The sequence below is a fragment of the Leopardus geoffroyi genome, chromosome A3 (assembly GCF_018350155.1).
Source record: "Leopardus geoffroyi isolate Oge1 chromosome A3, O.geoffroyi_Oge1_pat1.0, whole genome shotgun sequence".
Taxonomy (NCBI): domain Eukaryota; kingdom Metazoa; phylum Chordata; class Mammalia; order Carnivora; family Felidae; genus Leopardus; species Leopardus geoffroyi.
The window spans coordinates 109,557,985-109,571,219 of record NC_059336.1 but is presented as its reverse complement, the minus strand read 5'-3'; the positions used below and the strand labels follow the sequence as shown (position 1 = coordinate 109,571,219).

Genomic DNA, 13,235 nt, shown 5'->3' with positions numbered 1-13,235 from the left:
AATACAATGTTTGCTTTTAGTTCATTTACATTTTTTATTCTTACTACTTTTTACTTTTGCTAAGTCCGTTTTAAGGTTGGACTTCCATTTCTCAAGGCCTTGAGAGAAAGACAAATTCAGATATTCATGATGGGGTGCTTCTGTATTCTTTTTTTTTTTTTTTTTTTTAATTTTTTGTTAACATTTATTCATTTTTGAAAGACAGAGAGAGACAGAGCATGAGCAGGGGAGGGGCAGAGAGAGAGGGAGACACAGAATCCGAAGCAGGCTCCAGGCTCTGAGCTGTCAGCACAGAGCCCAACGCGGGGCTCAAACTCATGGACTGTGAGATTATGACCTGAGCCGAAGTCAGAAGCTCAGCCGACTGAGCCACCCAGGCGCCCCAGGTGCTTCTGTATTCTTTCATGTTGTAGAAGTACACATTTGCACACAAAAATTGGTTTTTGTATCGGATTTTTGAAAATAAGAAACTACACGTAATCGAAATCCTTTTTGCAGTCCTTTCTCTCAGAGGTAACTATTGTCTTATAGTTAGTGCAGATTCTTCCTTTGAAAGTCCGAATGTTTCCCCTAGGTGTGCATGTTTGCATTAACAATGAATAAATGGTGTTTGGGTCTTAAGATTTACATAAATGGCATTATATGGTATAGAGCATTTTGTTACTCACTTTTGCATCAAATGTTTTTATTTGAGATTTTTTCCATGCTGATGTATGTAAATATACCTCATTCTTTTCAGTTGCTATGTTGCATTTCATCGTAGGTATATGCCTTAATTTCTCTCCTCCTGGATAGATGTTTATTTAGGTCACCATTTTTTTGTTCTTTTAACCAATGCTTTATTGAACACCTTCATATTCCCTTAGGTACATGTGGAATGATTTGAAAGTATATACTTAGAATTGGATGCTGAATTGTAAACCAAATATATTGTTATTCTGTATAACTAAACTATTCTTTAGAGTGTGCCAGTTTGTGAGAACTCTTATTTTCCCATACAAATTCTTATAGTTAAGACTTTTTAATTTTTGGCAACCTGATGGTTGCAGTAACTAATCATTATTTCAATTTGCATTTCTCTGAACACTAATAAGATTGAGCATCTTTTCATAGTTTATTTGTATTTTGGTCTTCTCATCTGTGAATTTCTTTCATTCTTTTTTTTATTAAAAAAAATTTTTTTTATGTTTATTTATTTTTGAGAGAGAGAGAGACAGAGCATGAGTGGGGGAGGGGCAGAGAGAGAGGGAGACACAGAATCTGAAGCAGGCTCCAGGCTCTGAGCTGTTAGCACAGAGCCCAAAGTGGGGCTCGAACCCACAAGCCCTGAGATCATGACCTGAGCTGAAGTCGGACGCTTAACCGACTCAGCCACCCAGGCGCCCTTGTGAATTTCTTTTAAAAATGAGGGGTGCCTGGGCGGCTCAGTCCATTAAGTGTCCGACTCTTGATTTCGGCTCAGGTAGTGATCTCACAGTTTGTGAGTTCGAGCCTTGCCTTCAGCTCTGTGCTGACAGTGCAGAGCCTGCTTGGGATTCTCTCTCTCCCTCTCTCTCTCTCTCTCTCTCTGCCCCTCCCCCACTTGTATTTTCTCTCCCTCTCTCTCTCTTCCCCCTCTCAAAATAAATAAACTTTATAAAAAATAAAAATGAAACAACAAAGGAAGGTAAAACTTGGCGTTCCTTTTATTCATTCAATGAGAGCGTCTACTCTGTGCTAGGCACTGGGTTCACACTCAAGATCCATTAGGAAATAAAACAAAGCCCCACAAGTCAAACAGAATTAACAAAAAAAATTGTAAGAGAATGTTAAAGAGACACACTGTATTCCAGTTTTAGCCGGAGCCCCAAAGGCCAACAACAGCAACAAGGGCCAAGTCTTCCCTTGCATTGTAGAGCCAGTTGTTAGACCCTCTGGGCAGGACTTGGCAATAGATGGAAGTCACTGCCAGCTTGGGCATTCACCCGCCTGAGGCCTGTGAAAGGAAGCAGCCAAGGGGCTGTGAGAAGCATGTCTTCGGGGAAAGTTGCTCCTGTTCCAGGCATCCCTCCAGAATGTGTACGATGCTGATGCTCTAGGAACGGCTGACATCGCTCGGGCAGAATGTGTCACATGGGAAGAGCGAAGAGGTGGAGTACAGAGCCTTTTGGAACCAGTACCGACCGGAACGGGCAGAAGTGGGTGAGCCTGCCAAAGAAGGACTGAAGACTGATCCAGGAAGTGGGAGCAGACCTTTGGTGTTCCATCTAAAAAGTCATTGCCACACCCAAATTTATCTAGGTTTTTTTTTCTCCCGTGGTATCTTCTGGGAGTTTCACAGTTTTGCATTTTATACTGAGGTCGGTGTTCCGTCTTAGCTAATTTTTGTGAAGGGTGTAAGGTCTGCCTGACCACTGTTTATCGAGGCCAAATCTCAGGATTGTGGTGAGAAACCCTGAGGAATGAGGTCATGTTTCCCTCCAGGGCCAACTGCGTGTTTCTTAGCAGATTTGCTTACTGTCTGTGGTGAAAAACTGAGCGATCCTTTCTTTGTGACGCAAATCAGTGACGCAAATGCCCTTGTGGGACCTGGGGTCTGGGAGAACCAGCACGTGGATGCCGGTGATCATACCGCTTGATTTGCTGTGCGCCGAAGAAAGTCCTGTCTCTCTGACCCAAGAACCGCATGTGAAACATTAACGGTAATGAACGTATTAGCTTGTATGGAGGGTAACATCAGATTACCAAACTGGCAATTGTATGATGAAAATTAGAGAGGCCTCGGCCTTTTGAAAAGTAATTTGTCCAAAGGTTTCCCAAAGAAGACTGTGAGGAAGGGAACAGAAACAAGAGGTAGTAACAGGGTATTTAGGATATTGAGGAGTAGAAATGTTTTTGAGGCCGTTTTTTTATGTCATCTGTGACTTCACACACACACCTGTTATACAGCTAATGCTCCAGGTTGGTTTGGAAAAGGAGAGGACAGTATTTGTTTTCTGAAAACTCTGTTAACCTTGTCTTGAAATGAGTATAAGCTGTTTCCCGGGGTCAGAAACAGTCGCACACAGATCTCCGTAATCTGCACATGTGGCCCACACTTTCAGATGGCAGCCTTTGCTGCCAATGTAGATAAGGTTTGTTGCATTTTGGGGGGAATGATGTTTGCTATTTATGTTTCTGTTTTCCTTCTCAATATATCTTTTGACCAAAGTCTGTAATGGTCACTTTTCCATATCACCGGAGGGTGTAAAAGCCTTTAGGAGTGTTCGTGTGAAAGTAGAATGAATTAGTAGGCCAAGGGGTGCGTAGGGCAGCTAGTGAGAGAGACAGTCCTGGGCAAAGGATTGTGCAGATATTATATACATTACTGCCTTTATCCTACTGTTTTCTCGTCCTTGATTTGTTGGCTGACTCCTCGAACATGATGGAATTAGAGAATACATTCCCCAGTCACGTGAATTGCAGCTTTTCAGAAAGGCGAGCCACAGAACAATTTTATCCTGACCTGATGTCATTAGATTCTAGAGTCTGCTGTCATCACATTCTGTGTTATTGCCATGTTAATTCCACGTGGAGCTTAAACATTCAGTCTTCTGACCTGTTCCACCTACACAGGGCATTTTATGGCTTAAGGATGATGGCTTAGAAAGGAAGGGAGAGATTTACTTTGGATTAAATTCAACATGGGAAAATGCTTAAGGTAAGCCTTTATAAAGAAAAAGAAAACCCACTGTTACATATGTTTCATGTGCTAAAGAACACTGAAGCATTCATAAACCAAGCTTTATCGCTTCCTTTGGTTTCCCATAGTAACTGAATCTCTGGAATATGTGGGTATTTATCTACAGTATTCTCTCTAGAGAGGTCCCACTTCATCCATCGTGGTTAATATTTTAAAATGGAGTAGTCAACAGGGCATAAATTTATTCTACTTAACTCCTTTAAATATAGTAGTTCAAGAGTCTCAAACAGATACTATGATTTGAAACAGGAAGACCTACCCTTTTCTTCAGGGGAGACTTTTGTTCTCCGGCCCTCTCGTATATTTCCCCTGATCTTTCTTTCTGCCTGTTTCCCTGAGTCTTTCAACTTATCTTCCCCCAATTTAGTAGATTGGGCAGGTATTGTGTTGGTAGAGATAATCTTTTAGACTAGGGCATTCTGTGAGGGTACATCTGGGTGACCATGAATTCAGACGCCATTATTTTCTCATTCCCCATTGTTTCCGTATTGATAAAGTGGATATTATTCTTCAGGAGCCTTGGCAGGTTTCCACCTCTGCTCCCTATTTTTTTGCCTCATTTGACACTTTTCTCACTCTAGCCACTGCAAAGACGACCAGAGCTTGCTACCAAATTATCCTGCAGATCAAGTTACTTCAGACCACCGGCACCTTGGATTCTCTTCCATTACTCATCGAACTATATCTCTTGATCCTAAAAGAACCCGTCTATCTGCAGTATGTAAAGTCAGTTCATGCAGAGGAAGTAAAAATTTATCTTCTTCATCAAGTGCATCTACTCACTCATCTTTCTCTGGAAGAAAACATTCTTTATTTGTGAAATTTCAGAAAAGCGGTATTTTCCCCGACTGTCAACAAAGTAGAGCCAATTTTGATTCTCAAGAAAAAAGCAGCTTCAGTGATGTAAAATTCTCCTCAAACCATTTTGGCCTTAGATCCCAAAGACTTTTCTCTGCCCCTAGACTTAGTATAATTTCCTGTTATGAGAGTACTAGTTTTTTTGATCTTCAATCAAGAGGTCATAAAATCTTTAATCCAGATGAAGTTGAAACAGTTTCTAAAAGCTCAAGTATGACTAGTGCTGAAAAATATATAAGCCCTTGTTGTCCCAAATATAACATTAGATGTTCTATGAATTTTGAAGCAAAAGCTAACTCTTCAACCCATCAGAACACTGTTGATGGAAGCATCTACCAACACAGCACGGCCACCTTACTTTCTCTTCCCACTATAATTTCCTATTCCTGTCAACAAAGCAAGATTGCTACTGATACCGAAGGAAGAGGCCAATCAAGGAAAGTTTCCTTTCATCCTGGTTCTCAAAGTCACTGTATCTTTCATTTTCCACCTAGGATTCAATAGCATCCCTCTCAAAGAGTAACTTCCCCTGTTTCTCTGTAATGTTGGATTTTCTTCACTTTGTAAAAATGCTACCAGCTTTATCCCACCTCAGAATAACATTGCCTCAGATTCCTTGGAAGATGAAAACATTGCTATTTCATCTCAAGATGAAGACACATCTTTATCTATTACAGTTCCTAAAATAAGGTCGCCTCAGAGTTTGCCTTTTCTTCGAAGGGTAGCTCAAAGCAGAAATTTTTCCACCAGGCACGCTCCATAGTCCATGGTATTTGTTGCTCAAGTTCTCACAGAAATCTTCTGTCTTCCTAAGTTTCACTGCATTTTTGGGAAAAAAAAGACCTTCATGTTGCATTCTAAATTTAACTGTAACTGCTGTAATTTTTTTTAAAGATAGTTTATTGACATTATTGGAGTTTGGAAGTCAAAGGTTATTAATCTGTTTCTGGCTTTTAACAAATTGCTTACAAATTGACTAGTCTCAAATTGCTGGGTGATGATTGTAATATTTCTGTGATCTGAAAATAACATCAAACATTGATATGTAGGTCTTCTAAATATATGACATTCTTTGAGAGTTTTAACATTTTCTTTTATCCTACTCTAATCATGAGGGACAGTATTCCTACCTATGTCATCTCTAGAGCTATATTCAGTAATTTGCAAATTTTCATTTATATTAGCCTTGTTAGCTGCATTTCTCATGCCAGACATCCCCCTGACAGATGATATTTTTACTAATATAAGGATAAAATTATAAATACAAACATATTATAATGGAAATATGTAGAATATTTCAATATTGAAACCAGTTATTTTGACTAAATAATTTTCATATACATTTGTGTGTGCATGTCTGGGACTTCAGAGAACTCGATATCAGACGTAATAGATTCATAGATTAGTCGTTATTTTTAAAAGTGAGTATTTTTCAGACTTTTTCCAAAATTTTTATTAAAACAATTTTTTAAATAAAATTTTTATTTTAAAAAATGTCTCCCGAAATTTTATTTTTGAGTAAATATTTTTCAATTTTTTCACACTATATTAAAGTTTATAAATGTTTATCAGAATAAGTAATGAATGGAAAACGCATATAGGCCATTAAAAATACTTAAGTTAGAATATAGCTAGTCTTTGTAGAGGAAAGGAATTGGCATTATTTTCAATTGTATGTCATGATAAAATGCCCCCTAAACCTGTATCATTGGGCTAAGATGTTACTTTTACTTTTGCGTTTTTCTCCTCCTTTTAGCGTGTATCTTTTTTTTTTTTAATTTTTTTTTTTAATGTTTATCTACTTTTGAGACAGAGAGAGACAGAGCATGAACGGGGGAGGGGCAGAGAGAGAGGGAGACACAGAATCGGAAGCAGGCTCCAGGCTCTGAGCCATCAGCCCAGAGCCCCACGCGGGGCTCGAACTCACGGACCGCAAGATCGTGACCCGGGCCGAAGTCGGACGCTTAACCGACTGAGCCACCCAGACGCCCCTTAGCGTGTATCTTAAAAAAGTTTTTTTCTACTTCAGTTTTTCATTTGTGGTGAAATACACATCACATAAAATTTACTGTCTTAACCATTTTTAAGTTTAGTGGCATTAAATACATTCATATGGTTATGCAACCATTATCACCATTTATCTCCAGAATTTTTTTCATCTTCCTAACTGAAATTCTGGACCCAATAAACAGTCATTTCCCACTCTCCCATCCGGCAACCACCCTTCTACTTTCTGTCTATGTGAATTTGTTTCCTCTAGAAGTGGCATTATATGGTATTTGTCTCTTTGTAACTGGCTATTTCACTTAGCATAATGTCCTCAGCGTTCCTCCATGTTGCAACACGTGACAGTTCCCTTATTTTTTAAGGTTGAGTAGTATTACTTTGAGTGTATATACCACATTTTACTTATCTCTTGATCTGTTAATGGACACTTTTGTTGTTGCTTCTACCTTTTGGCTGTGATGAATAATGCCGCTATGAGCATGGGTGTACAAAGATCTCTTCAAGGCTCTGCTTTTAGTTCTTTTGATTATATATCCAGAAATGGAATTACTGGGATTGTATGGTAATTCTGTTTTTAATTTTTTGATGTACTACCGTATTTTTTCCATAGCACAGAGGCACCATTTTATGGTCCTCCAAGAGCTCACAAGGATTTCAGTTTCTCACATCCACACCAACACTTGTTCTTTTCTATTTTTTGACAGTAACCATCCTAACAAGGTGGCATCCTATTGTGGTTTGCATTTCCCTAATGCATAGTGACATTGAGCATTCTTTCATGTGCCTTTCATGGCCTTTTGTGTATCTTCTTTGGAAAAATATTCCTTCAAACCCTTTGCCCATTTTTTAATTGGGTTGTTTGCTTTTTGTTGTTGAGTTGTAGGTGTTCTTGATATATCCTGGATATTAATCCTTTATCAGATATATGATTTACAAATACTTTCTCCCATTACATGGGTTGCCTTTCACTCTGTTGATTATGTCCTTTGATGGACAGAATTTAATTTTAATTTTGATGTCTAATTTATTTTAATTTTGATGTCCAGTTTATCTATTTTGCTTCTGTTGCCTGTGCTTTTGTTGCCATATGCAAGAAATCATTACCAAATACAATGTCATGAAGTTTTTCCCCTATGTTTTCTTCTAAGAGTTTCATAGTTTGGATTTTACATTTACTAAATGATCCATTTTGAGTTAATTTTTAATTTTTGCATATAGAGGGTCTAATGTCATTCTTTTGCATGTGAATATCCAGCTTTCCCAGCACCATTTGCTGAAGAGACTTCCCTTTCTCCATTGAATAGTCTTGGCACCCCTGTCAAAAATCATTTGACCATATATGTAAGAGTTTATTTCTGGGCTTTCTGTTCTATTGATGTATATATCTAACTTTATGTCAGCCCACATTATTTTGATTACTGTAGCTCTGTAATAAGTTTTAAAATCAGGAAGTATGATATCTCCACCTTTATTCTTTCTCAAGGTTGTTTTGGCTATTCGCAGTCCCTTGAGATTCCATATGACTTGTAAGATGGATTTTTCAACCTTTACAAAAAACATTGTTGGAATTTTGGGAGGGATTGCACTGAATCTATAAATTGTTTGGGTAGTATTGACATCTTAACAATATTAAGTCTCCAAATCCATGGCATGAGATTTCCAATTGAGTCTTCTTTAACTTTTTTCAGCAATGTTTTATAGTCTTAAGTGTACAAATCTCTCATCTCCTTTGTTAAGTTCACTCCTAGGTATTTTATTCTTTTTGATGTTATTACAGAGTCATTTTCTTTATTTCCTTTTCAGATTGCTTCTTGTTAATGTGTAGAAACAACTGGTGTTTGCAAATTGATTTACATTCTGAAACTTGGCTGAGTTTGTTTATTAATTCTTTGTGTGTGTGTGTGTGTGTGTGTGTGTGTGTGTGCATGTGTGAAATCTTCAGGATTTTCTACACATAAGATCATGTCATCTGCTAAGAGATAATTTTGTTTCTTCCTTTCTGATGTAGGTATCTTATTTCTTTTTCTTGCCTAATTGATCTGGCTAGGACTCCTAGTACTGTACTGAATAGAAATGGCAAAAGCAGTCACTCTTGTCTTGTTTCTGTGGTTAGAGGAAAAGCTTTCAGTCTTTCACCATTGAGTATGATGTTAGCTATGGGCATTTCATAAATGGCCTATAATATGTTGAGGTAGTTTCCTTCTGTTGCTGGTTTGCTACACATTTTTATCATGACTGGGTGTTGAATATTGTCTGGTGTTTTTTTCTGCACCAATTGAAATGCTCACATCCCCCCCCCGCCCCGCCCCTTAATTCTGTTAATGTGGTATATCACATTGGTTTTCATATGGTGAACTGTCCTTGCATTCCTACTTGGTCATGGTGTATAACCATTTTAATGTGCTTTCAAATTCTGTTTGCTGTTATTTCTTTGAGGATTTTTGCATCAGTATTCATCAAAGCTGTTGGTCTGATTTTCTTATAGCATATTTGTATGGCTTTGGGATCGTGATAATAATGACCTCCTCATAGAATGAGCTAGGAAATATTCCTTTCTCTTCAACTTTTTGGGGAGTTTGAGGAACTAGTTAATTCTTTAGGAACTAGTTAATGTTTTGGGGAGTTTTAGGAACTAGTTAATGTTTGGTGGAATTCACCAGTGAAGCCATGTGATCCTGGGCTTTCATTTGTTAGGAAGTTTTTGATTACCAATTCAGTCTCCTTATTAGTTATAGATCTGTTTGGATTTTCTGTTTCTTCCTGATTCAGCCTTAGTAGGTGGTATGTTTCTAGGGATTTGTCAGTTTCATCTAGGTTATCCAGTTTGTTGGCATGCTATCCTTGATGGTACTCTCTTATAACCCTTTTTATTTCTGTAAAATTGATAGTGATATTCCGCTTTCATTTCTGATTTCAGTGATGTGATTTTCTATCCTTTTTTTCTTAGTTCAGCTAAAGGTTTGTCAATTTTGTTGATCTTTCTGAGGAACCAATTCTTGCTTCCGTTGATTTTTCTCTTTAAAAGAAATTCTCTATTACGTTAATTTCTGCTCTAATCTTTTTATTTCCTTTCTTTTGCTAACTTGGGGTTTAGTTTACTCTTCTTTTTCTAGTTTCTTGAGCTGTAAATTTAGATTGTTGATTTTATATCTTTCTTTTTAATGAAAGCATTTATAACTATAGATTCCCCCCTTACCACTGCTTTCACTGCATCCTGCACATTTTGGTATGTTGTGTTTTTGCTTTCTTTTGACTCCAGATATTCTCTAATTTCCCTTGTGATTTCTTCTTTGACTCATTTGTTGTTTAAGAGTGTGTTGTTTAATTTCCACTTATTTGTGGATTTTCTAGTTTTCCTTCTGCTGTTGACTTACACTTTCATTTTATTGCAATCAGTAAATATGCTTTGTATGATTTTAAATCTTTTAAAATTCATTAAGACTTGTTTTGTGTAATATATGATGCACGCTGGGGAATGTTCCATGTTCACTTGAGAACAATGTATTCTTCTGTTGTTGAGTGGACTATTCTGTATTTGTCTGTTAGGTCAAATTGTTCTATAATGATATTCAAATCCTCTGTTTCCTTATTGATCTTCTATCTGGTTGTTCTATCCGTTATTGAAAGTGACATATCAAAGTCTTCTACTGTTATTATGTTGCTGTATATTTCTCCTTTCAATTCTGTCAATGTTTGCTTCATATATTTAGGACCTCTAATGTAAATATATGAAGAATATTACATATTCCTCGAGAGTTGAGTCTTTTATTGAGATATAATGTCCTTCTTTGTCTCTTGTAAAGTTTTGACATAAAGTCATTTTTGTTTGATATAGCCAACCCTGTTCTCTTTTGGTTATTATTTACATGAAGCATCTATTTCATCTTTTTACTTACAACCCATATGTGTCTTTAGTCCTAAAGTGAGTCTTTTATAGACAGCGTATACTTGATCCTGGACTTTTGTTTTTTGGTTTTTTTGTGTTTTTTTTTCAATGTTTATTTATTTTTGGGACACAGAGAGACAGAGCATGAACGGGGGAGGGGCAGAGAGAGAGGGAGACACAGAATCGGAAACAGGCTCCAGGCTCTGAGCCATCAGCCCAGAGCCCGACGCGGGGCTCGAACTCACGGACCGCGAGATCGTGACCTGGCTGAAGTCGGACGCTTAACCGACTGCGCCACCCAGGCGCCCCTTGATCCTGGTTTTTAAAATCTTTTCTACCAGGGCACCTGGGTGGCTCAGTCGATTGAGCATCTGACTTCAGCTCAGGTCGTGATTTCACAGTTCATGAGTTCAAGCCCCACGTCAGGCTCTGTCCTGACAGCTCAGAGCCTGGAGTCTGCTTTGGATTCTGTGTCTCCCTCTCTCTCTCTCTCTGCCCCTCCCCAGCTGGTGCTCTTTCTCTCCAAAAAAAAAAAAAACCTTAAAAAAAAGAAAAAATCTTTTCTACCAACCTGTGTTTTTTGATTGGAGAATTTAATCCATTTACATTTAAGTTAATTACTAATTAATTGGTAATTTAATGACCAAATAATTACTAATTTAAATTGATTAATAGAGATTAACTTACTATTGCCATTTTATTATTTGTTTTCTATATGTCTTATAGCTTTTTTAATCCTTCATTTCCTCTGTTACTACTGCCTTACTTTGCATTTACTTGAGTTTTTGCAATGACACATTTTGATTCCCTTCCCATTTCCTTTCATGTGTATTCTGTGGATATTTTCTTTGTGTTTACCATGGGCACTGCATATAATATCCTAAAGTTATAACAATCTGTTTTAAACTGATACCAACGGAACTTCAATTGCATTCAAAAGCTCTTCTCCTTGGGGTGCCTGGATGGCTCAGTCAGTTAAGCCTCTAACTTCGGCTCAGGTCACCTCATGGCTCCTGAGTTTGAGCCCTGCATTGGGCTCTGTGCTGACAGTCCGAACCTTGGAGCCTGTTTCAGATTCTGTGTCTCCCTCTCTCTCTCTCTCTCCCGCCACTCCCACTCGCGCTCTGTCTCTCTCTCAAAAATAAATAAAAACATTAAAAAAAAAACCTCTTCTCCTTTGATAGCTCCACCCCTCATTTAGTTATTGATATCACAGATTATATCTTTATATATAATGTAGCCATACAGATTTATCATTATTTTATGCTTTTTTCTTTTAAATAATGTAAAAGAATAAAGAAGGAGTTATGAACCAAAATTATAATAAAACCAAAATTATAATAAAAAACCAAAATTATAATAAATTTATCCATGTATTTACCTTCATCAGAAACTTCATGTTTTCATATGGCTTCAAGTTGCTGCTAATGTCCTTTCATTTCAACTCAAAGGACTCACTTTAGCATTTCTTGTAGTACAGTTCTAGAGGTAAAGAACTCACTCAGCTTTTGTTTATCTGGGAATGTCTCAATTTCTCTCTTATTTTTTGAAGGTCAGTTCTGCTGGATATAGAAGTTTTGGGTGACAGTTTGTGTTTCCTTTCAGCACTTTAAATATATTATCCCACTGCCTTCAGGCCAGAAGGTTTCTGCTGAGAAATCCATTCATAATCTTATTGGAGATCCTTTATCTGTGATAATATTTTCTTTTGCTGCTTTCAAGGTTTTTAAAATTTGTCTTTAATTTTCCACAGTTTGAGGGTTTGTCTTGGTGTGGATTTCTTTGGATTTATCCTACTTGGAATTCACTGAGCTTCTTATATTTGTGTATCTATGTCTTTCTTTAAATTTGGGGAGTTTTTGGCCATTATTCCACAAAATAAGCTCTGTGTCCCTTTCTCTCTTCTTCTGGTATTCTAATAATATGTATATTGGTCTGGTTTATGTTATTCTGCAGAGTTTCTTAGGCTCTGTTCACTTTTCTTTTTTGACTTTTCAGATTCATCAATTTAAAATAATCTGTCTTCAAGTTTGCTGATACTTTATTCTGCTTGTTTGAGTATGTTGTTGATCCTCTCTAGTGAATTTTTTAAGTTACTTATTTTATTTTTTCAGCTCCAAAATTTGTTTGATTTAAAAAAAATAATTTCTAGCTCTTTGTTGATATTCTCATTTTGTTCATATATTGTTTTCCTGATTTTCTTGTGTCCTCTCTCCATGTTTTCCTTTGGCACTTAGAGCATACTTATCACCATTGTTTTTAAAATTGTTGTCTTGTAAGTCTAAAGCCTGTATTTCTTTAGAGTCAGGTTCTGGAAATTTATTTTGTTCATTGTTTTGTTCATTTATTTTGTCCATCTTTCCCTATTTCTTTCTATGGTTCATGATCTTTTGTTGAAAATTACAAATTTGGAAAACAGCCACATAGCCTGGCCTTTGTAGATTGACTCCATGCAGGGGAAGACCCTCGCTAATTAGCCCAGTGCAAGGGCTTAAGGACTGTCAGGTCTTTTCTAGTCATTAGTTTTCCCTGGGCCTGTTTGTGTGTATTTTCCTCCTAATTATCCTATATACATGACTTTTTACGTATCTATTTAATTTAATTAATTTTAATTTTATTCAATTTTGTTTAATTTTATTTTTTTGAGTGGAGGCAGAAAAAGAGAGAGAGAGAGAATCCCAAGCAGGCTCCATACCCAGTGTGGAGCCCAACATGTGGCTTAATCTCACAACCATCAGATCATGACCTGAGCTGAAATCAAGA

At 37.2% G+C, this 13,235-nt stretch overlaps 1 protein-coding gene across 6 annotated transcripts in view; it reads left to right on the top strand.

The window, feature by feature from the left end:
- The window catches only part of RMDN2 (regulator of microtubule dynamics 2), a 78,510-nt gene that overhangs the window by 14,296 nt on the left and 50,979 nt on the right, over positions 1 to 13,235 (top strand). For 3 of the 6 annotated variants that reach the window (XM_045447110.1, XM_045447109.1, XM_045447113.1), the window contains exons 1-2: positions 3,539 to 3,679; positions 4,303 to 5,016. The exons of 2 other annotated variants lie outside the window; for them this stretch is intronic. In XM_045447110.1, coding sequence (XP_045303066.1) covers positions 3,663 to 3,679; positions 4,303 to 5,016 — 731 coding nt within the window. In that variant the 5' untranslated portion in view covers positions 3,539 to 3,662. Of the gene's footprint in view, positions 1 to 3,538; positions 3,680 to 4,302; positions 5,017 to 13,235 lie in introns of those variants that run through there. One more of the 6 variants, XM_045447114.1, reaches the window with a different exon arrangement.